The sequence below is a fragment of the Danio rerio genome, chromosome 15, assembly GCF_049306965.1.
Source record: "Danio rerio strain Tuebingen ecotype United States chromosome 15, GRCz12tu, whole genome shotgun sequence".
NCBI classification, from domain to species: Eukaryota; Metazoa; Chordata; class Actinopteri; order Cypriniformes; family Danionidae; genus Danio; species Danio rerio.
In genome coordinates, this window is record NC_133190.1 from 2,819,869 (window position 1) to 2,845,000 (window position 25,132).

General features: G+C 39.4%; 1 protein-coding gene across 2 annotated transcripts in view; it reads right to left on the bottom strand.

Moving 5' to 3' along the window:
* Positions 1 to 3,681: 3,681 nt before the first annotated feature.
* The window catches only part of tgfb1a (transforming growth factor, beta 1a), a 28,235-nt gene continuing 6,784 nt past the window's right edge, over positions 3,682 to 25,132 (bottom strand). The window contains exons 3-8 of one of the 2 annotated variants that reach the window (XM_073922804.1): positions 16,653 to 16,916; positions 13,871 to 13,957; positions 13,603 to 13,750; positions 10,848 to 10,998; positions 8,541 to 8,651; positions 3,682 to 6,361 (exon numbers count right to left, since the gene is read on the bottom strand). In XM_073922804.1, coding sequence (XP_073778905.1) covers positions 6,314 to 6,361; positions 8,541 to 8,651; positions 10,848 to 10,998; positions 13,603 to 13,750; positions 13,871 to 13,957; positions 16,653 to 16,916 — 809 coding nt within the window. In that variant the 3' untranslated portion in view covers positions 3,682 to 6,313. 2 annotated transcript variants of the gene reach the window in all.

Consider the following 25,132-nt stretch of genomic DNA (forward strand, 5'->3'; position numbering starts at 1 on the left):
TTGGTTGACTAGTTGGTTGGTCGGTTGATTGATTGATTTATTAGTTGATTATTTGATTGACTGGCTGATTAATTGACTGGTTGATTAATTAACTCACTAAATGACTGGTTGGTTGGTTGATTGATTGTTTGAATAATTGACTATTTGTTTGGTTGGATGACTGACTGACTGGTTTGATTGATTGATTGATTGATTGATTGATTGATTGATTTATTGATTGATTGATTGATTGATTGATTGATTGATTGCTTGATTGATTGATTGACTGACTGGTTTGGTTAATGGATTGAATGGTTGATTGATTCATTATGTGATTAATTGATTAACTGGTTTGATTGATAGACTGGCTGACTGACTTGTTGGTTGATTGGTTGTTTGGTTGATTGACTGACTGGTTGATTGGTTGATTGATTGGTTTATTGGTTGATTAATTGATTGACTGGTTATTTAAACGATTTATTGACTTAATTGCTGTTTAGGGTTAGGGTTGTTGGGTTGGTGGTTTGACTGACTGACTGGTGGTTTGGTTGATTGATTGATAAATTAATTGACTGATTGATTTATTTGTTGATTAATTGATTGACTGGTTGTTTCTTTGATTGATTGACAAAACGAATAGTCGGTTGATTGATTTTTTGATTAATAGACTGGTTGTTTGGTTGGTGGACTGACTGGTTGGTTGATTGATTTATTAGTTAATTATTTGATTGACTGGTTGTTTGATTGACTGACTGGTTTAATTGATTGACTGGTTGTTTCTTTAATTCCAAAATGAATAGTCGGTTGATTGATTGTTTGATTAATAGACTGGTTGTTTGGTTGGTGGACTGACTGCCTGGTTGTTTGGTTGACTGACTGTTTGGTTGATTGATTTATTAGTTGATTAATTGATTGACTGGTTGTTTGCTTGACTGGTTGATTAATTAACTGACTAAATGACTGGTTGGTTGATTATTTGTTTGATTAATTGGCTAGTTGTTTGGTTGGTTTATTGACTGACTGACTGACTAACTGACTGACTGATTGATTGATTGACTGGTTTGGTTAATGGATTGATTGGTTTTCTTAATGGATTGATTGGTTGATTGATTTATTGTGTGATTAATTGATTAACTGGTTTGATTGATAGACTGGCTGACTGACTGACTGGTTAATTGATTTATTCGTTAATTGATTGCCTGACTGGTTGGTTGATTGATTTACTGGTTAATTGACTGGTTGACTGGTCAGTTGTTTGATTGGCTGACTGACTGGCTGATTGATTGGTTGATGGATTGATTGTGACTTTTCAGCAGTGCAGGATGAAGCTCAATTCTAGAATGCTCCCAGTATGTTGCAGTAGGCTTGGTTTTAATGTTGACTTTAAGTCTGTGTAAGGCTCTGGCAGTATCTGCTATGACAATGACCAGGGCAAAGGCCATCTGGTGGTTTGGCTAATGTGTACTTGTTTAGAAACTCCACAAAACAATACTGATAGTCTTAGTTAGCTTGCTGGCTCTTTTGAAGGCATCTCACACGAGGACTTATCTTTTAGCTTTAATTTTCAGTTGTTTTTTTTTTAGAGTTATTCTTTATGGACAAAAGAGCTCAGTAGATGATTGAGGTTTTGCCCATCTGCGCCTGTTTACTTACATAAGCTCGCATGATGTTATTTTTTGCGCTGCCCTCCAGTGCATTTGTGAACTTTTCCATGGTGTCATCAGAACAATTTTAAGAGCAGGTCTGGACACGCATCAGTCATTTTCGATGCCTGAGCAACCACATGTCTGTAACTCCCAGAGGGAAGTGGGGAAAGGAGAACGCAGGAAATTGGAAAAATGAAACAACAAACACAAAAGAAAACAGAGGCACTCACTCACTTTCCTTCGGCTTAGTCCCTGAACTGTAATAATAAAGTTTGTCCTACTCAGTTGTGTGCATAAATTTTGATGAGCATTTTCAAAATGAATGCACATCTTGGCATTTCCATTATTTCCTTGGTGATATTCCAAAATGGGCATAAAAAGATGGATGAAACAGCTATTTTATGTAAATCTGTTTCTCCTAACGTACGCTAATGAACATTTGCAGTATGCCAGGTAATTTCCCCTTCCAAATCCTCATAACAGATAAAAAAGGTGCATATAAAATAACATGTTATGATTAATTACTCATTTTTCAGCTAATTTAAAATGCTCCGTTATGTTTACATTTAGTCATTTAGCAGACGCTTACAATTGAGGAGGCATTCAGCAATTCAAGAAGAGGCAATCAGTCAACACGTGCTGATTATACAAAGCAACTGAATTAAGTGCTAGACTAAGGAGGGGGGGGGGGTTATTTTTAGAAAGAAGAGTGTTTCAGGTGGTTTGTCAAGCCCACTCACCTGTGTGAGGCACACTTCATAAATGCACTTTTTTTGTATGGAGTAATTGTAAGAAATTGTCTGGTGCAAAACTGGTGCAAATGTCAGTTAAACAGCCCTATAAAACACTCGGCGCAATAAGGTGCAAGGCGTGTTTGGCTCAATTTGTTGCTATTTTCAGACCAGGGCAACCCTAATTTTCATGTTCGGTGCCATGTTATTTAAATAACAGATCTATTTGCACCACTTTGCAGACTCATGGGTGTGCTGGTCTGTAAAAGAGGTGTGTTAAGGAGCTTTGTTGATGCGTTGCTATTTTGAGGAACTGAAATAGATTGTTCCATTGACCACCTAAAAGCTAATCTAATCAGCGAAGAGCGCGTTAGTTGGGTCCAAAGGGCTATTTTCAGTTTATTCATGACAATCTGCATCTGTATAATGTTATTATTATTAGCAGTATTGTTTATTATATGCATATTTATATTTGTCTTAATAAAAACTAGTTTAGATTTGTCCACCTGTGGGGTTTTGGAGACGTCCGCATCACCGTATGGGGCATAAGAACAGGACATGTGTTTGGACATAACTCAGTTTTTTGACCACACATTATTATTGTACATTTATTTCTTTGCTGGAGATTAGAACTGAATTTAGAAATTGTTTCGAAACAAATTAACAAACTAAATAAAATATGTCTGCTTCAGTGGAGAGTTTTCACCGTTTCCATACACCACCAAAGTAAAGGAGTAAAGAGTAAAAGTAAAGAAGCTGAATGGAGGAGGCTCGTTCTTTATAATCGCGCTGCAGATGCTCTGTTTAACTGTTTTCTTGCTAGTAAAGTGTTCAGTTTTTCCACTTACAAAGTCACCATGTAAATAGCAAACGCACCATGGTGCGACACAACTGACTATTAAAGGGAATAGGAGACTCTGATTGGTTTAATGCACGTTATGCTCAAAACACACCCATAACTTATTAACAGACTAAGCACAACCCTGTTAGACCATTCGCTGTGGCGCAGAACGTAAAATAAAATAGCAAAAGTGGATTCGGACATGCCCTTAATGCTTTTGTGCCATGAGCTTTAGACTTTGCGCCTAGATAAAAATAGTTCAAATAGAGCCCAAAGTCTCAGAGAGAGAGTTATACAGGTGGTTTGTCAAGCCCACTGTGTGAGGCACACTCAGAATTCATCATGTACTCTGTTACCCTTTAATGGTGTCGGACATGAAAAATGTACCAAAATTAACAAGTGTCGCCAAAAAATGTTTTATAAAAAGGCCATAAAAGTGGGCCATGTGCTGTTTGGAACACACACACACACACACAGATCAATACAGAAACAATAATGTCTTTACTAAAACTTTCTCACCAACACAATTACAGCAATATACATACTTACATACACATAAGTGACTTAAAAAATACAAGCATCAGTCAAATTTCACCTTAAAACTGAAAGAAAAACATACATTTTGCAAGAAACATTTCTTTACTAACTCAAACTTTCTCACTAGCACAAACACAGCAATAAACACACTTACACATACACGACTGACGTAAAAAAAAAAAAAAAAGTCAAATTTCACCTCAAAACTCAAAGAAAAAATGTACATTTAAATAAAGATTAAAACCCTACATTTTTAGGACCATGTTTTTGTGTGTGTGTTGTCTATTCATATCGCCATAATGATTTCTTTTGATCACAAACTGTATGAAATATTTTTCTGCAAGTATCAAAAACTGTAATAATTGATTAGGTGCATTACAGTGAACAAAATGCAGTCAATTGAACTTTTGAACAATTGAACAACAATATTAAAAAGCACCTATTATGCAAAAATCACTTTTACGAAGGGTTGTGTCAGCAGTGTGTGAATATAACCAGCCTCCAATGGTAAAAATGTTTAATTGTATTGTTTATGATCAGACTTGATAAGAACAGTCTGCAGAAACACTTTGATTGACATTCTCACTTATTACGTCATCAGAGGGGGAAAGCTCCGCCCACTAGTGACCATCTCCTCCTCATTAGCATAGGACATTAGTGTTGTTTTTGAATCTGCTGACACATAGACATCTGTAGCTCCGCCCTCTTTAAAAAAAAAAACACCACAATCTCATTTGAATTTAAAGCGACAGTCACCAAAACGATTAGAATCAAACCCTAAAAGAGTCAGTTTAAGAGAGTTAAAACATTATCTGTGTGGTATTTTGTGCTGAAACTTCACACACACACACTCCAGGGACATGGGACTTATTTTACATCTTGTAAAAAGAAGCATAATAGAACCCCATTAACTGTCCTAAAATGGAATTCAGTTCAATTATTAGTTTTTTTTTTTATAAAATATGACCTGAACACATTTTTTTTACTTTTTTAAAACACAGTTTTATCAAATCAGTCAGTTTTTAAAAAAACATTTTTCAAATGAACAGACCCTAAATAGGCAGCTTTGAAATGCATCTTCTTGTAACACTTGAATAGTGTGCAACATTTAGTTTGAGAGCACATCACTTGTTTTCTTAGGTGTCGTTTACACTAGTGCGTTTCAGTTTTAAAACGGCGTTTTAGATCAAAAACGTTCCACGCCCACCCTAGCGTTTCACCTAGCGTCTCTGAACATATCTCCGTCCACACTATGCCACCAAAAACTTATATCACATGACTATTCGTGCACTCTGGGCATGCGCGTTCTAGTATAAACAGGAAGCATGCGTCTCGCTCGACATTTGGTTATTGTTAGTCAACAAACGCCGGATGAACAATGAATGCGATGGCAAAGAAAGCAAGAGAGGTATTTTTGTGGACAGGCGACGAGGTCGAGTTGTTACTAAATGTAACAAATGAACAACTGCACAATGCCGCCTAAAACATACAATAGTGCAAACAACGCTCCCATTTCTGTGTCTATGTTTATTTTTTATTATTATTATTTTTTTTTCTATGTGTCCATTTATTTTTTACAGTGAAGGCTGGTCTGCTGTCTTCCGGTAGCGTTAAAGCCATGTGTTATAGTCATGTGATAGGGGCTTGACGAATAGGGGAAGGATATGCAATGACACAAAAGCCCCAATCAGCTAGGCGAAGCCCCGCCTCCATTTTCAGATGTCTCCGTTTTCCCTCATCCACACTGAGACGGAGCAGCAGCGTTTCAGAATGAGAACAGCCTCTCCAGCGTTTCCAAAATGCTCCGTTTTCGGCGCTCGAAAACTCTGGCGTAGTGTGGACGGATGGCGTAACCTTAGCAAAACTTTTACGTTTTAAAACTAAAACGCATTAGTGTAAACGGGGCCTTAGACTCTACAAAAACCATCGGGTTTTAGAACACAGCGGTGTACATCGATAAAATCAGTCCTGCACTTAAAAACAAAGAATTTCATGAATACATATTCTAGTGCCCTTGCCTTTGTAGACATAAGTCTCATACTGTTTGCCATGAGCCTTCATCTCCATTGTTTAGTGCATACGATTCTTTTTAATCCATGTTTACAATCAATTGACACATGGTGTTAGTTTCTTTGCCATGCCTTCCTTTATCAGTACAGCACCATTAGAAGTCTTCATTTTACAATTGGCATGCGATGCTACATGGCAGCTTTCGTGGTGCAATCAACTTGAAGAGCGTAATAAATTAACGGAATTAATAATGTAAATATACACATTTATAAAGATATCAGAAGCATATATTTGGTTTAATATCGAGCTTGTTTGGTGAAATGCTGTAACAGAATGTCTGTGCGTTATTGTGCAAAGCATTTTCAAAGATATTTGTATCCTTTTCTACGTCCTATTGCCTCTGCTTCAGTCCATCTCTCATCATTTCTTCCTTTTTTTGTCCATGTGTCCTCCCATTGAGATGTTATGTATGTCCATTTTCTTGTGTGTTGGCTTACTTATCAATCCCGACTGAGAAATCGAGCCATGAACCACTTTCTGAAGGTGATGTATTGTAGTCAGATGAACTCTTAACTGCACTTGCAGTTCCTCACCACCATGTTGGACAATTGCTCCACCTAGAAACAGAGCAAAGACAACACAACTCATTCATGTTAGTTCATTTCTAGAACATCTTATTATGTTTTCCTTAGATACAAGGCCCTGGTATACTATAAACAAGAAACATACAAAAAAAAAAAACAACTAAAAACTGAAAAGTGGTTGGCGCAATACAAAATATATTGTAACAAGAACACATAGTTTGCACCAGGTAGCCCAGGTACACATAGTCTTAAGCCATGAGTGTTACTCCATTCAGCAGGGTAGCCCAGGCACACATAATTACTGTTTGGCAAAATCAAGAGTTATACCATTCAGCAGGGTAGCCCAGGCACACATAACTCCTGATCTGCAAAAACAAGTGTTAAACTATTTGGCGGGGTAGCCCAGGTACACATTATTACTGGTTGGCAAAGACTAATGTTATTCCATTCAGCAGGGTAGCCCAGGTACACATTATTACTGGTTGGCAAAGACTAATGTTATTCCATTCAGCAGGGTAGCACAGGCACACATAACTCCTGATCGGCAAAAACAAGTGTTATTCCATTCGGCAGGGTAGCCCAGGTACACATAATTACTGGTCGCCAAAAACGAATATCGTTCCAGTCAGCAGAGTAGTCCAGGCACACAATCACTGGTCAGCAAAAACGAGTGTCATTCCATTCGGCAAGGTGGCCCGGGCACACATAATCACTGGCCGGAAATACTAATGTTACTCCATTCTGCAAGGTAGCCCAGGCACACATAATCTCTGGTTGGCAAAAACAGAATCTGACCAAAACGAAGCTCGTTTTGAGTTTGTTTTGACAGTTTGAAACAGCTCACCAAAGCAACCCAGGTTCATTCTGAAAACGTAGTCCTGTGGACGTTTCTGGAGACCGCGAATTATGCAGCCGGAGATACGCATGGCTGCATTTCATTTTTTAAGCGAACGCTAAGGGGTGGTATGACACCGTTGCTTTTCGCGCTTATCGGCTGACCGCTTAACTCTGTGTGAAGGGCTTTCCTACCGCAACCAGTTTGTCCAGTTAGCTCGTCCTGTACGTCGGCAGACTTGAGACGCAGAGAGGAGCTGACGACGATGACCGGGTTAGAGTCCGGGGAAGAGCGGTTCCAGAAATCAGGTAAGACAAAAACAGAATTTAAAAAATAAAGTCAACAAGTTCATCACAGGGTGAGAATGATCCGATAAGGTGGTAAAAATCAGTTGAGGGCTTTTCTTTTTCTGTATGGCTTTTGTAAATCATGTGGGTTCAGGGAAGGAGGAGGGTGGGTCAGCCAATTGGCCGGTTGCCCAGTCAATCATTCAGCCAGTCTTACAGACAGTTGTTCGACAGCGACCTCTGGTGGGTTTATGCGCGAACAGCACTCGCGAGAGACATTTGAGATGCGAAAAAGCGCACACAGCAGCTTCACTTGGATTTGCGAAAACAAAAACTGCAAAAATATGTACCTCCCGGGACGCATTTTACAATCTCCTGAAACGTCCTCGGGACTACGTTTTCAGAATGAGCCTGGGTTGGGCAAAACCAAAACTGCATTATCGACAAAATCAACTGACCTCAGCAAGTCTTTTTAACAAAGCAGCAGTGCTGTTGTGGGTAGTAAAACCTGACTGAAAAGGTTCAAGTATATTAAAGTTCAAGAGTGTTATTCCATTCGACAGGGTAGCCCAGGCACACAATCACTGGTCAGCAAAAACTAATGTTACTTCATTCAGCAAGGTAGCCCAGGCACACATAACTACTGTTTGCCAAAAATGAGTGTTATTCCATTCTGCAACGTGGCCCAGGCACACATAATCACTGGCCGGAAAAAAAAACTAATGTTATTCCATACGGCAGGGTAGCCCAGGCACACATAATCTCTGGTTGGCAAAAACAGAATCTGACCAAAACGAAGCTCGTTTTAAGTTTGTTTGGGCAGTTTGAAACAGCTCACCAAAGCAACCTTTTGGGGTAGTTTGTTTTGGTCCTAAAAAAACACATTTACAACCCTGCCCACTACAAAGTAGGTGTGTCGGAAAGTTAGTATACTCACATTTTTTGGATTCAAACGAAGTACAAAAAGCACTCTGTTTGAAGCATGCCGCTGCCTTTATACCAAGTTCTCACTAATTGCACTCATGAAGGCACATACTGCTTTAAAAGCTCCCATATTAATCAGTTCGGAAGTAATAATATAGACATTTACCTTGTGTTGCCTTCCCACGTAATAAAGAATTGGCAGAGGGTCAAGGATTGCGGGTACACAGCATGGCTGAGCCGAGGCACCAGGGTTGTGGTGTTTGTACAAGGCTAATATCTGTAAGAAACAAGTAAACATATCGATATTGTCAACAAAAAAACATAGTGACAATTAATTTTTAAAATGCATATATTCTAGCTTCTTCGGGTTAGTAGAACATTGAATGGATTTTACACCATACACACTCCACTCACACTTTTTTAGAGGTATATTCAACCATGAATGACCAACTCATTTTGGGTCTCAGGGAACTAGGAGGGTGGGTCAGCCGATTGGCCGGTCGCCAAGTCGATCATTCAGCCAGTCAGTCACACAGACGGTCGTTCGACAGCGGCCTCTGGTAGGTTTACGCAAGAACAGCGCGGGCGCAACGGCACTCGCGAGAGACATATGAGATGCGAAAAAGCGCACACAGCAGCCTCTCGCGGATTCACGAAAACTGCATAATGACGTACCTCCCGGGACGTATTTCGCGGTCTCCAGAAACGTCCACAGGACTACATTTTCAGAATGAGCCTGGGTTAAGCAAAACCAAAACTGCATTATCGACAGAATTAACTGACCTCAGCAAGTGTTTTTAACAAAGCAGCAGTGCTGTTGTCGGTCATAAAACCCGAGTGAAAAGGTTCAAGTATATTAAAGTTCAAGAGTTTAAAAAAGGATGTAATTGCGAAAGGGCAACTTTTGACCACTGAATCACCACAAAATGACCACTTTTGGAAAATGTAACAGGCAATATGTTTTAGGTTTTCTATCTAGGCGCTTTGATGTCTTTGGTCTGCCAGTACACTTAACTTTTACAACCTTCCCACTTGCTTTGCACTTGGTCCAGATTTTAGCCACCAATCAACAACATTTGCAACAATCCCTGATGATTTACCTTAAGATGTATGATAATTCTCACTTCAGTTTCAACTGATATCTCTCCCACGTTGAGTTTATCTTGGTTTAACAGAACTAAAGTGTTCAAGAGCTCTTTTTAAACTGCAGATTAATTAGCAGATGTAATCGGATGCAGGTGTTTGTCTTAGAACAGCCAAGTACATGGTGATCCCATAACAAGTTCTCAGAATTTAGTGATTCCATATGTTTTCCTCCTCTGTTTGCTCTATAAAGCAGTTGCAATTGACTACAATTTTCTTTCTTTTTAAAATGATTTTTAAGTGTTACTTAAAGCCAGATGACTGGAATGTTAAACGCAAAATGTTGTGAGGCTTTACACAATTTAACAACCAAACAAACATTTTTGGAGAGTGTTGGATTCGTTTGATTTTGTCTGGGGTTATAACAGAGTCTATGTGCTTGACCGGCTATAGAAAATGTACGGGCTATCATGAATAAGAAAACGAACCACTGACTGTCCATCTGCAGTTTCATATTATGCTAGAGTGGGAAAACCTTTCCCTTGTAAACCTTTAATAGTGAGTATCCTCAATTTCCAGAGGTTAAAACATTGTATTACAAAGTAGGCTTAATATACCATATTACTTACAAAGTAATATGGTATACCACGGATCTAAAAATAGCAACGGTATCAGTTTTAATACCTTCATAATAAACAATGACAAGTAGGAGACAAGTATTAAATATTATTTATTTAATGCCTAAAAATGCGTATGGTCACATACAAATTTTTATTGTCTTGTCTTTTATCCCTACTGAAAAAAGGGCTGGTTTTAGTTGGTCAACCAGGCTGGTTTTAGAGGGGTTTTGGCCACTTACAGGCTGGTTTCCAGCCATTTCCAGCCTGGTCTTAGCTAGTCAGGCTGGGAGATGACCAGCTAAAACCAGCTTGACCAGCTTAGCCAGGATGGGAGCCCAGCCAAAACCAGCTACTGTATGTCCAGCTTTGGTCAAGCTGGTTTTAGCTGGATTTAGCTGGTAATTTTCCAGCCAGACCAGCTAAAACCAGGCAGGGAATGCCCAAAACCCCTCTAAAACCAGCCTGGTCAACCAGCTTAAACCAGCTGGTTTAAGAATAAGCTGGATTTTTCAGCAGGGATGTTGTGCACCATCCCTAGAGGCAACAAAATCCCCCCCACCCCCCCCCAAAAAAAAAAAACATGGCAACAAAATCCAAAGTGCATGACTGTAATTTGTCACATTTTTATAACATTATATTTGTACAGCAACCTTGAGTTTAGGAACTAATAAAATAACTATTGAATAGATTTAATGACTAGTTTGTTTATATCTTTAATAATTTGTCACGTTAGTTAAATGGGACAGTAATAACAAAACAAAACAGGCTACCTGTGAGTATTTGTTCTCAGCATTCCAGATGTAGGTGCAGGACCCCATGCAGTAGTTGGCAAAGTACCCCTTGGGCTTGTGGATCCACTTCCAACCCAGATCTTTCCGAAAGTCAATGTAAAGCTTGCGCATACAGCAGGTCTCCGTTTTTCTGCCAGAGAATATTGGGAAGGAGAGATTTTGATTATCTGTATTCAGTGGTTCTTGCTTAAAGCTGCAGTATTCAACTTTTGTAACTATAGCAGTTAATGAATAAGGCTGCTTTCACACCTGTGAATCGATTCAGTTGTTCCGAAACAGAGATTACAATTGTTACATTGTTGCTCTTTGCTCTTGGAGCGGTTCGCTTTCACACTGCAAAGTTTCTAATCGGACCAAAAGAGCTAAAACAAGTCACGTGCGAGTAAACTCTCCTCACATTGGTCAGAGTGTCAGGGTTTATTGAGTCCCGCTCAGCTGTCAGGAGAGGTGGTGGTTTGGTGGAGGCGCGATGTGTCTGAAGAGTGAGGAGAGATGCGGTGGGGAGGGGTGAAAAGGGTGCGTGATGTAGCCTATTTGAGGACCGGGAGGGAGACACGAGATTACCGGGAGATCATCACTCGTTTGCGGGCATCCGGAGACTCGCGAAACTTCCCGCCATACTCATAATTCTCTCTTCATATAGCCGTAAGCCTATTACATATCCATAAAGCACTGGGATATAACCGCACTGAGGTCGTATCGCTTTCTCACTGCAATCGATCCGCTCCAGAGTTTGTTTCAATCAAGCTGAGACCACCTCATTCAAGCGATCTCGGAGCGATTGATTTGGCGCGGATCCGAGAGCGATTGGTGGTTTCACATATGCCAAACGAACCGCGCTAACTGGGCAAACGAGACAGGTTCCCAAACAAAAGTGTAGGTGAGAAAGCACCCTAAATCTACAGGCTTTATATTTAAAAACATTGTAACCACAGCTGATCGCTCTCTTTGTAGTCATTGCTGAACAGAACCCAGAAACCTTGTGTTGTCCAGAAAAACGATCTACATTTGAAATGCCAGTTAACCTAACTGATTATCATTACTTAATGCCTTTTTTGCCATACTGCAGGCGTGTCCAAACTACGGCCCGCGGGCCATCTGCGGCCCGCAATCAGTTTTGTGGTGGCCCGCGAGGCTTTTTATAAATAATAATTGAATCTGGCCCGCTATACAAAAATGAACGTAATTCAATAAATAACCACCGGGTGTCGCTATTACATGCATTCAATTAAGCAGTAGTTCTTGTTATGATCTATCCATCTATCTATCTATCTATCTATCTATCTATCAATCTATCTATCTATCTATCTATCTGTCTATCTGTCTATCTGTCTGTCTGTCTGTCTGTCTGTCTATCTGTCTGTCTGTCTGTCGGTCTGTCTGTCTGTGTGTGTGTCTGTCTATCTACACACAGTTGAAGTCTGAATTATTAGCCCCTCTTTGATTTATTTCTTCTTTTTAAATATTTCCCAAATGATGTTTAACAGGGCAAGAACATTTTTACAGTATGTCTGATAATATTATTTCTTTTGGAGAAAGACTTTTGTTTTATTTCGACTAGAATAATAAGCGGTTTAAATTTTTTTATGAACCATTTTAAGGTCAAAATTATTAGCCGCTTAATTCTTCAGAACAAACCATTGTTATAAAATAACTTGCCTAATTACCTTAACTTGACTAGTTAACTTGATTAACCTAGTTAAGCCTTTAAATGTCACTTTTAGCTGTATAAAAGTGTCTTAAAAAATATTTAGTCAAATATTATTTACTGTCATCATGGCAAAGATAAAATAAATCAGTTATTAGAAATGAGTTACTAAAACTAATATGTTTAGAAATGTGTGGAAAAAAATCTCTCCGTTAAACAGAAATTGGAAATCCGTTAAAAATAAATGGGGGCTAATAATTTAGGGGAGCTAACAATTCTGACTTCAACTGTATATATATATATATATATATATATATATATATATATATATGCGTGTCTGTGTGATGTATGTAAAATTTGGCCCGCGACAACGTTTGTTTTTTGCATCTGGCCCTCGGCCCAAAAAGTTTGGACACCCCTGCCATACTGTAACAAGGAAACATAGAAAAACAATCCTATTAGCTCATTTCTATTTGAAATGCCAGTCAATCAAACAAGGACACATAGTGTGCAGTATCAGTGTACTAATAATTCCAGGTCTCAGGTAGCCCAGGTACACAGTCATAAGCCACCAGTGTTAAGCCATTCAGCAAGGTAGCCCAGGCACACATAATCTAGCTGAACTGGTCGGCAAAGTAGCCAAGGCACACATAGTCTAGTGCACTAGTGTTAAGCCATTCTGAAAGGTAGTGTTACGATTGACCGGGCGGATGGAGGCAAAAAGTGTCACAGAAGCCGCTGTTGAAGGTGAAGCGTGATTTATTTTACACAAAGTGAAGACAAAAATCCAGCAAAAAGGTGAACATGACAAAACAACATTCATTCATTCATTCATTGATTTTCTTGTCAGCTTAGTCTCTTTATTAATCCGGGGTCACCACAGCGCAATGAACCGACAACTTTTCCAGCAAGTTTTTTACGCAGAGGATGCCCTTCCAGCCACAAGAACATGCAAACTCCACATAGAAACTGACCCGGCCGGGGCTCAAACCAGCGACCTTCTTGCTGTACGGTGATTGTGCTACCCACTGTGCCACATTTGTGACTTCAGCTGTATATAAAGCATAGGACAGCAAAAAGACTTACTCATCACATGTTTCATCGGTGCCAACAGCTCGTTTCTTGCGAACGGATGCAAGAGAGTTGCCATTTGAAGGCAAAGATAAAGCCAAAATGTACGGCTTCACCATCATATCTGCCAGACCAGCGGTGTCACCTCTCTGCTTGTCTAGCCCTGAACACACACACACACACACACACACACAAAGAAAACAAACAAGATAAAAAAATAAGCATATCAGCTTATTTCATCATAAACATCCAGCACTGTTTCAGATTACTGAGATTATCATACCTGATATAGTGAAGAGGAACTTATCCGTGCTCTGCTGGTTTGCTTTACAGTCGCAGTATAACCTCAGCTCCAAGGTTTCTTCATCTTCTGTTAAACACAAACACAATATACATACAGCATTTAATAAACCTTGTTTTGCACTTTAAAATACTAGGTCCCACTTTATAATAAGGGTCCTTAACTAATATGTACTTGAAATTAACAATTCGTTACAATGTACTTATTGTGTAAATACATGTATTTACAGTGTACTTCATTAAATTGCTTGATTAAACACCTGCATGTAATTACATCTGTAATTAATTTCTTTATTTTTAAATACACTGTTGACCATCCCTTACACCTTAACCCACCCTTACCCATACCACCAAACCCAACCCGGGCTCATTGTGGAAACGTAGCCCCGCAGACGTTTCTGCGGACCGCGAGATACACCCCGGAAGGTACGTATTCCAGCGTTTTTTGTTTTCGCAGGAGCTTTCCGCGCTGTTCTTGCGCGAAAAGCTGCCGGATTGGCTGACCCGGCCGCCCCTCCTCTTCCTCCTCCTTCCCTAAACCCAAACGACGGTTTGCAAAAGCCGTCTAGAAAAAAAAAAAAAAAAAAGCAAAAGCCCTCGTCTTCGATTTCGACCGCGTTTTCGGATCCCGCCGCGTTCTCGCCCTTATTTTTCGGATTCTGTTTTTCATCTTACCTGATTTCTGGAACCGCTGTTCCCCGGACTCGATCCCGGTTGTCGTCCCCGCGGCCGGCTCCTCCTCCTCCTCCGGGGCCTCCGCTCCACCGACGCAACGCTGTGAGCTAAGCGGGCAAACTGGTTGCATCGGGAAAGCCCTCCACTCGGAGGCGAGCCGTCGGCCGGCGAGCGCGAAGAGGAGGAGCGGAGCAGTGCAACACCGCCTGCAGCGTTCGCTCGAAAAAAACTTGCTTGGGTTGACCAAACCTGTCCATAACCCTACCACTATCCCAACTCAAGAGCACCACAAGTGTACATTACGAACACAGTAAGTATGTGTTTTTTTGACGTACATAGTAGTCAAGGACAGAGTTTATAAAGTGGGACTAAATACTACATGGTGGGCCATTTATATGGATACACCTTAATAAAATGGGAATGGTTGGTGATTTTAACGTACTTTTTGTGGCACATTAGCATATGTAAGGGGGCAAACTTTTCAAGATGGGTGGTGACTATGGTGGCCATTTTAAAGTTGGCCATCTTAGTTCCAACTTTTGTTTTTTGTTTAGGAAGAGGGTCGTGTGACACGTCGAAGTTATTGGGAATTTTACAAGAAAAGCAACGGTGGGCTTGGTTTTAACATTACTTTATTCTTTCATGAGTTATTTACAAGTGTCTGACCACTTATAAATTGTGTTCAATGTGCTGCCTATTGTGTTATATTGTCAATGCAAGCCTCTTCTCCCACTCTTCACCCACTGATAGCAACACCGCAGGAGAAATGCCAGCAGGCTTCCAGTATCCGTAGTTTCTGGAGCTGCACATCTTGTATCTTCACACCATAGACAACTGCTTTCAGATACGTACTCCTCCTTTTTTTGGTGTTACCAGTTCGGTTCCCGAAACCAGCTAAAGCAATTAAATAAAGTTAATAAATAAATGGCAGGCTGAAAACATGGTGACATCATGTGGCCCTGACGGCTTTTGCTTTTTTTGCTTTTGAAAACACTATCGGTTGGGTTTAGGGAAGGGGGTGAGTGGCTCAATCGGTCAGTCAGCAAGCTGGCCTGGCCAGCTGAAGTGTATATTGGCCCTCTGGTGGATCTACGCGAGAAGAGGATGCACGAGAAGAATTTGTGATCATCAAAAAGATCGAAAACAAAAACTGCGAGCAGACGTACTACCGGTAACGTATTTTGCTGTCCCCAAAAATGTAGACATGTGTACGTATCTGCAATCAGCCTGGGTTGGATAAATTAACCAACCCAGGCTCATTCTGAAAACGTAGCCCCGCAAACATTTCTGGAGACCGCAATTTACGTAGGTACGTTTGGCTGCATTCCGTATTTTCAAGCGAATGCTCCTCTTCGCGCTTGCCGGCTGACGGCTCACCTTTGTGTAGAGGGCTTTCCCGCTGCAACCAGTTTGTCCGGTTAGCTCGTTGCGTTACGTTGGCGGAGCGGAGGCCCGGAGGAGGAGCCTGTCGCGGCGACGACCGGGTCCGAGTCAGGGGAAGAGCGGTTCCAGAAATCAAGTAAGACAAAAAACACAATCTAAAAAATAAAGCGAACAAGTTCATAACGGGGCGAGAATGCGGTGAAATCCGAAAACGTGGTCAAAATCAGACGAGGGCTTTTCTTTTTCTGGACGACTTTTGTGAATCGTCGCTTGGGTTTAGGGAAGGAGGAGGGGGGCTGGGTCGGCCGATTGGCCGGCTGCCCAGTCAATCGTTCAGTCAGTCAGTCGGACAGGCGGTTGCTCGGCTTTTTACGCTAGAACAGCGCGGGCGCAAACGGCACTTGCTCGCGAGAGGCATTCGAGATGCAAAAAAGAGCGCACAGCTCGAAAACAAAAACTGCACAAATACATACCTGCCAGGACGTATTTCGCGGTCTCCAGAAACGTCCGCGGGGCTACGTTTCCAGAATGAGCCTGGGTTGAAATTAGCATTGTAGATTGTTTTAACCAAACATAATTTGTGAACCATAATTTGCGACTACACTCCTGTGGGCGCATGAAGTATTAAGATCGGTTATTTTAAGTATAGTCATCAGTTGCATGTGGGAAACGGCTGTTAGAGTACACTGGTGCAACAATCACCTCACCTGAACCCTGCAGCCATTCTATCATTGTCTGTTTCACGTCAAATGAGAGCCAGCGGTTGGACAAGTCCTTGGAGACAAAGCGAGTTCCCAGATATCGAGCCTGATCCCCCACTCCGCGATACAGTTCCAGCCTCTGCTCCTGGTCCATGGTGGGATTCTTGATCCGAAGACGCAATTCTGCTTGAGACAGCAGCCGGTAGTCTGGAATACTGCGCTTCATCTCGGACACGTTGAAAAACATCTGATGCTTTGTGTTATTCTGAGCTGGAAAAGAAAACGAGAAACGGAAAAGTTTGAGTTCATTTTGGAAATGGAGGTTTGCCAGGTTGATGTCATCAAATCAGTCGTCATTATCAACGTTTATTGAACGGGCTGAAATTCTGGGTAACACTTTATAATAACTACACACTATAAATCATTTATTAAGCATTAGCAAATAGTGAATTTATTATTCGTTAAGCATTAACTCTACATTAATAAACGTTAGTAAGCAGTTTATAACTGCAGCTACAAATGCTCTATTCTTGACTTATAACCACATTTAAAATGTGCTTAATAACTGTATTTTATGACAAATAAAGGCTCAGAATCAAATGAACAATAATCTTTGCAATCTTTCTAAAAAGTAAAATTACTGTAAAGTTTAAACATTGCTGAATAACAGGAGTGTCAAAATACAACATAAAACTGGATAAAACAACAATATAATAATTTAGCAATAAGATGCAATGTTTAAACTCTACAGTGATTTTATTTTAGATAAGGTTGCAAAGATTTATTTTTCATTTGCAGTACAGTTTCATTTGTGTATCTTTAAATGAACAGGAATGAATAATGTCTTTTTTCCTGTTTAGAATTTAACTGAGCCTTTATTTGTCATTTATAAGGGATTTATGAAGCATGAATAGTCCTCACTTTAGATTATGTCACAAAACTAGGTGAAGTTGAGTTAATAAAGCATTTATTAACTTATATAGTAACCATTACTATATGCCTGAATAATAAGACATATAAATGTTGATTTCAATAGTTTATTAATCATCTACTAACTCATTCTGAATGATCCTAAAAACCCTCAACTACTCCTAAATAAAACTGGTTTGTAAATAATGCGATACTTAATTTAGTAATGAAAAATAAATCATTTACTAAGTATGAAAATACAATTATTAAGCACATTATAAATGTGGTTATAAGTCAAGAATAGAGCATTTGTAGCTGCAGTTATAAACTGCTTACTAACGTTTATTAATGTAGAGTTAAAGTTTAACGAATAATAAATTCACTATTTGCTAATGCTTAATAAATGATTTATAGTGTGTAGTCATTATAATATGTTACCAAATTCTGTTATTATTGTGGATGGTACCTACTTTAAATGTGGATAATAAATAAATATTAACCTGTGATTGGCTGGCTTTCATACCAGTTTCTCAGGGTTCCAACTTTAAGCCAAATATCAAATTCACTTAGACGTTCACTGACTACAAGGCTGAATTTCCATGACCTTTAATGAACAGAAAAACAGTTTTCGATATTTTGTGGGGGTTTTCCACGTGTATTTATGCATTTAAATTCCATTATGGGATCTTGATCTTTCCTCTAACAACTTTTGATGTTGAAAAGTTTGAAAAAGGGACTTTTATTGACATTTTTAATAGTTTGAAGTGATAAATTGTCTGGGTTGGTGCTGTAAATTGCAGTACAAAAATTCGGTGATAAACGTACTATTTATGTGATTATACAGACTTTTTCTACATATTATTTCTTATACAATATATTATTTCAAACTACTAAAATATCAATAAAAGTCATTTTATTAAACTAAACTGTTGAATTTTCAACATCATTAGTCAAAGTTACGATCACCACGAATACACAGAAAAAAACTGAATTATGAAAATGTTATTTAACATATTTTTCTGTTGAAATTCCTTCCACACCATCTGCATTGTTTTACATTAAATTACATATTTGCATATCGTCAGTGAAATAAAAAAATAGCTAAAGCATAACAACAGGGAAAACACATGAAAAGACATGATAAATGGGAAGTAAGTAAACTTTACAACGACAAAGCAAAATTCCCTGATATTCCATGTCTTGGACAAATACAAATATAAAATTCCCAGACTATAAATATCTGGAACAGACCCTTTCCAGAAAATTCCAGGACCCGTGGGAACCTTGGTTTCAGTTTCAGTACATGCTTCTGGCCAGAATCCCTTTCGAACTACAGTAAATTGATGAAAAAGATAGCTCAAATGCGCCACAAGTTAACAAAGCATGCTAATAAAAACAAACTTAAAAACTGAGAAAAGAAATCTTCATCAATTTGACAACACCAACATTCAAGTGAATTAAAAGCACCACAGATAAACAATAACCAAAATGTTAAAGTAAACTCAACTCCATTGTTATCTGCACTATTTGTGTTTGTGTATTGATAGTGTGGGAAGAGTGGCACAATAATGTCTTCTATTTACCTAAGATTTCACTTCAATATATGATTTATCTTAATAGTAAATTTATCTAAATGGTAAGATGCAGTCATAGTGATGAAGACTTTGGAGTCAAAAGTCAAAGCCTAGTCAAAGTCCTGACCTGAACCCAATTGAGATGCCAAAAACTGAGATGAAAAACCCTCCAATGTGTCTGAATTACAACAATTCTGCAAAGATCAGTGGGTTAAAAATCTCCCACAGCACTGTAACAGACTCGTCTGTACATATACATACATATATATACATATATATATTTATTTATTTATATACATATATATATATTTATTTATTTATATACATATATATATTTATTTATTTATATACATATATATATTTATTTATATATATATATATATATATATATATATATATATATATATATATATATATATATATATATATATATATATATATATATATACACACACACACACACACACACACACACACACACACACACACACACACACACTCACACACACACTCAAAGGACAGAACTTTTTATCAGACTGGGGACTTCCTCTACTGGAAGTTTAGTGCTTTGACATGCAAAGTATATGGTCTGACTAGATTACTTTTAAATAGCGTCTGCTTTACATCTGAGGGCGCAGATACATTCACAGAGTTTAATCTCACACAGTATTTAGTGATTCACAAGTGTTTTCTGTTTAGGTTGTGAATTGCATTATGGGATGTTGATCTCTGACCTGATGTAGAATGTTCCGGAATATTATGACATTTTAAAAGGTCTACATCAGATATTAAAAGTCAGGGAATTCTATATTTGTTTTGGCCAAGTCATGGAGTATCACGGTGCTTTTTCAGTTTGACATTTAGAAATTTGACTGACTTCCCATTTATTAAAATGTGTGCTTATTTTATCTTAAAACTTTAAACTTCATGTGTGTAACTGGTGGACAGGACTGAATGCACGGCTCTTTGTTAATGCAGTTCGGTGGATGAGATGAGAGGGTGGAGTAGGATTTCTGTCTGTCTGTGTGTGTGTGCGCGTGTTTACAAAGGCTGGCACACAGGTATCCTCAGGACAGCTGTCCTAACAGGCTCCGACACAGGCCTATCATTAGCAATGGGCGCAACCAGATTCCAGCAGGCTTAAAGGGATAGTTCACCCGATTTCCTCACCATTTACTCACACTCAAGTGCTTCCAAACTCACAAAATTCCCAGCTAGCAAAATTCATGTGGCTCAAATCCGGCCCACACCAGACCCTTACATCCGGCCCACATACCACATGAAATGATGGCACTTGGGCGGTCCGCTCCTGTTTGCCAGATCTGGGCCACAATTAAGCCATAGCAATATCACAGATCAGCCAGAATTCAACCAAATGAACCAGAACTGACCCTATTCTGGGCCACAGTTTGCTTTTATTCTGGCCCAGATCTGGCCTACACCTTACACTTGCAGGATGTGGCAAAGTGCAAAAATCCTAGCATGCATTGCAGTATGAATGGTGACTTTAGTCAATGTGGTCCACATATGTTTTAAGATAACTGGGCCACATTTGCCATATCTTCTCTGGGCCACTTTAGGCTCACAGCCACATTAGCCAGAGCTAACTGAGCCAAATATTTGCCAAAAGTGGCCCACATTTGTTTTAGGAGAACTGGGCCACATTTTTCATATCTTCTCTGGGCCACTATAGGCTCACAGCTGCATTAGCCAGAGTTTACTGTGCCGAATATTTGCCAAAAGTGTCCCACATATGTTTTAAAATAACTGGGCCACATTTGCCATATTTTCTCTGGGCCGCTTTAGGCTCACAGCCGCAATAGCCAGAGCTAACTGTGCCGAATATTCGTCAAAAGTGGCACGCATGTGTCTTAAGATAACTGGGCCACATTTGCACTTACACGTGTGAGCCACTTTAGGTTTAGACCTAGCCCCCATAGCAAAATTTCTCTGGCCCAGATCTGGCCCACACCATCAACATTTGCTTGGCCCACATGCCGCAGTGAATTGCGGTACATGACTGGACCAAGTCTGGCATACATACAAGAGGCAAACATGGACCATATCTGGGCCCAGTCTCAGCCAAGTATATAACCCATAACTGGGCTTGAACTGGGCCAGATGCGTTGGTGTGTTACGACTGCAATGTTTTTTATAAACCATGAAGCATTTCGCTTTATGGCTGTGCTTTTTCCTGAAGCGACCTGATTGATAGAATTCTTTCTTTACTCAAAAATAATTGAAATGTATTTTAAAAGTGGGTCAAGATAGACCAAACGTACGTGGCCCACATATACATTTTTAACATCTGGGCCAAATCCTACATTTGATATCTGGCCCAAGTCTTAAATGCCACCTGTAAGACGGTGCCACCTCAGCCAAACCTGGGCCATGTTTGGTCCACGTGCTGTATGCCAGTGCCGGAAGAATGCCTGCTGTGCCAGCTTTATGCCAAATCTGGGCCAGAATTCTTTGCTACCTGGGAGATTACCCTTAAATGACTATGTCACAATTTTGCCAACTGTGGCCCACATTTGTCCTCCAAAATTTGGGTCAAATTGATAATTTTCCCCATGGGTAGCATTAGGCTCACATTCAGATTACATAATGCCACAAGTGTCAAATCTTTGGCTTAAATGGCCCATATATGAATTTGAATCTTTGGCCCCACTTTGCCATTGTACAGGTGGGCCACTTCAGGCTCACATTCATTTAGTCTGGGCCGAAGGAAGAGCACCAGTGCCGCATATCTGTTTCTTTCTTCTGTTGAACACTGAAGAGGATCATTTGAAGAATGTTAATCGTTGGATTCCATAGTAAGAAAAACAAATACTAAGTAAGTCAATGGTTACAGGTTTCCAACATTCTTCAAAATATCTCCTTTTGTGTTCAACAGATAAAAAGAACTCATAAAGATGAGTAACGATTACATAATTTCATTTTTGGGTGAACTATCCCTTTAAAAATCTCATACATGCTTTAGGTTTCCTCATTTCTTACTGCTGCCTTCCTTAGAATCATAAATGATTCTTTCCTTAAGGGGATACTTCACAAAAAATTTACTCACTATTTACTTCCCAGGTGGTTCCAAACATTTACACTACCTGTCAAAAGTTTTGGGTCAGTAGGATTTTTAAATGTTTTAAAATAAGCTTCTCCTGCTCATAAAGGCTGCATTTATTTAATCAAAAATACAGTACAAATTGTAAAATGGTGAAGTGTTATTGCACTATAAAATAACTGTTCAAAAGTAGTTTATAGTTTAATGTAATCATGTATTCCAGTGATTTTAATGATGAATTTACAGCTTCATTACTCCAGTCTTCAGAGTCACACGATCCTTTCGAAATCACTCTCATCATTTATTCATTCATTCATTCGTTTTCTTGTCGGCTTAGTTCCTTTAATAATTCGGGGTTGCCACAGCGGAATGAACCGCCAACTTATCCAGCAAGTTTTTAAGCAGCCACAACCCATCTCTGGGAACCATCCACACACACATTCATACACACTCATGCACTACATACAACTTAGCCTACCCAATTCACCTGTACCACATGTCTTTGGACTGCAAGGCAGGGAGAACATGCAAACTCCACACAGAAATGCCAACTGAGCCGAGGCTCAAACCAGCAACCTTCTTGCTGTGAGGCGACAGCACTACCTACTGCGCCACTGCGTCGCCCTAAATCACTCTAATATTAACTATTATATAAACATTAATTAACTATTGTATATCATTATCAATATCATTATTAATGGTAATAATAATAAAAAGCAATAATAACTGGTGTAATAATTTCATTTGAAACTACATACAATAAGCAGTTATTTAAAATTTTAATAAATATTTAACGATTGTTTACATTTATTAAATGCCCCCTTGATGAACAGAATAACTTTCTTTACAAAAAAAAACATGAAAAATAAAAACCCTGACCCCAAACGTTTGACCAGCAGTGTAAGTTTTTCTTTCTTGTGTTGAACACAAAAGAAGATACTTTAAAGAATGTTGGAAACATGTAACCATTGAGTTCCATAGTGGTAAAAACAAACACAAAAAGGTTTCCAACATTCTTCAGAATATCTGCATTTTTTGTCTCCAACAGAAAAAAAGAAACGCATAAAGGTTTGAAGTAAAGAGAGAGTAAACGATGACAGACTTTTCATTTTTGTGAGAACTATCCCTTTCAGAACTATCCCTTTCAATATCTGCCAATTATACACCTGATGTTTCCTCATGTCTTACTGCTGCTTTACTTAGAATCATAACTTACCCTTTCCTTAAAGAGTACTTACTATTTACTCTCTCTCAAGAAATTCCAAACATTTAAGCGTTTCTTTGTTCTGATGAACACAAAAGAAGATATTTTGAAAAATGTTGGAAACCTGTAATCATTGATTTCCATAATAGGCAAAACAAATACTATGGGAAGTCAATGGTTAAAGAAACTCATAAAGATGAGTAAATGATGACAAATATCATTTTCGGGTGAACTGTCCCTTTAACTATTAATCCTGCTCTGATCATAGTAAGCCCTGACACACTTTCCTGGGTACATGCTATGCCGTCAGCACACTTTTTAACATGTAATGACATGAGATGAGAAGAAGCACATATGCAGTAAAGCAGAGTGACTGATCTAAATAAAAAGACATTGGAAATCAGGCACGGCTGCAGGACACGGGTGTACATTCATGGCTGTGTATTCGACAGTATAATATATAATTGACCCTTTTCACATTTCCGGGTTTCTCAGTAGCAGAAGTTGTCATAGTTGGGAAACTGTGTGATGCTATCAAGTCAATATGGACCAAAATCTCTGAGGAATATTTCCAGTACCTTGCTGAATCTATGACATGAAGGATTAAGGCAGTCCTGAAGGCAAAAGGGGGTCCAACCCGGCACTAGTAAGGTGTAACTAATAAATAGGCCAGTGAGTGTGTATATATTTTTTTGTATTGATTTGTATTTTATATTTTTCTATTTACTAATACACAATATTTACACACCTGCGGTTCATTACCGAGTGGCAACCCCTGATAAATAAGGCGTACACAAAACGCCTTATTAAAACGCCTGAGTACACAAGCAATGTGTAAACACAAACTTTTATTTTTGGATGTGATTCATCAAAACTAAACATTTGACAGCACTAATAATGATTAATCTTTGCCCAGCACAAATTATGCCTAGTTCTATGGAAGGCCAAATGGATCAAACTGCGCCTATTACCAGACGCGTATCATCCCCAAAACGCCGGTATTTTCGGCGTTTAAGACGAAAAGACAGCGAAAATCACGGCGTTTTGCATTACAAACACCGCAATTACGGCAATTTGCAGGTCAAAATCGGCGCAAAAACTGCGTTTTTGGATCCAGCCAAGAACGCCATCTTTGACGCCGTATGCTAGCCATAATTCACCGTTATTTTCGGCGTTTTTTATGTCAAAGACGGCATAAAAAACGTCGTTTTCTATAATACTATAATTAGCCCCTCCCATTATTTCAAAGTTCAGCCCATGAAGTAGGTTCACACCAGACGCGGAACGCGCGTCAAGCACGAGTGATTTACATGTTAAGTCAATGCAAACGCGCGAATAGACATCCTGCGGCGAGATACGCACGAATGGCGCGGCACGAATGACGCGAATGGCGCTGTGCGAATGGCGCGATACAAGAAAATGGCATGGCGCGAATTGAGCATTTTGCGCGTTTGACGCGCTTATCGCGCATTTCGTGCGAATTACTCGAGTTCGAAAATCTGAACTTAAGCGGACATTCGCGCCGCGTCAACCAATCAGAAGCTTGCTCTTGTGGGGGCGTGATTGTGACGTATCGCCTGTTGATGGGGCCTCCGTCAGCCAGGTTACGTTTCTGGAGGAGTTTATGAACTCACAGAGCTGGATGCACCTCTAAAAGGATGTAGTGGACTCAGACACGGCCCTAAACGTATCGACGCTGTTTTTCAGCCTTCATAAAGCACATAAACACTGTTATTTT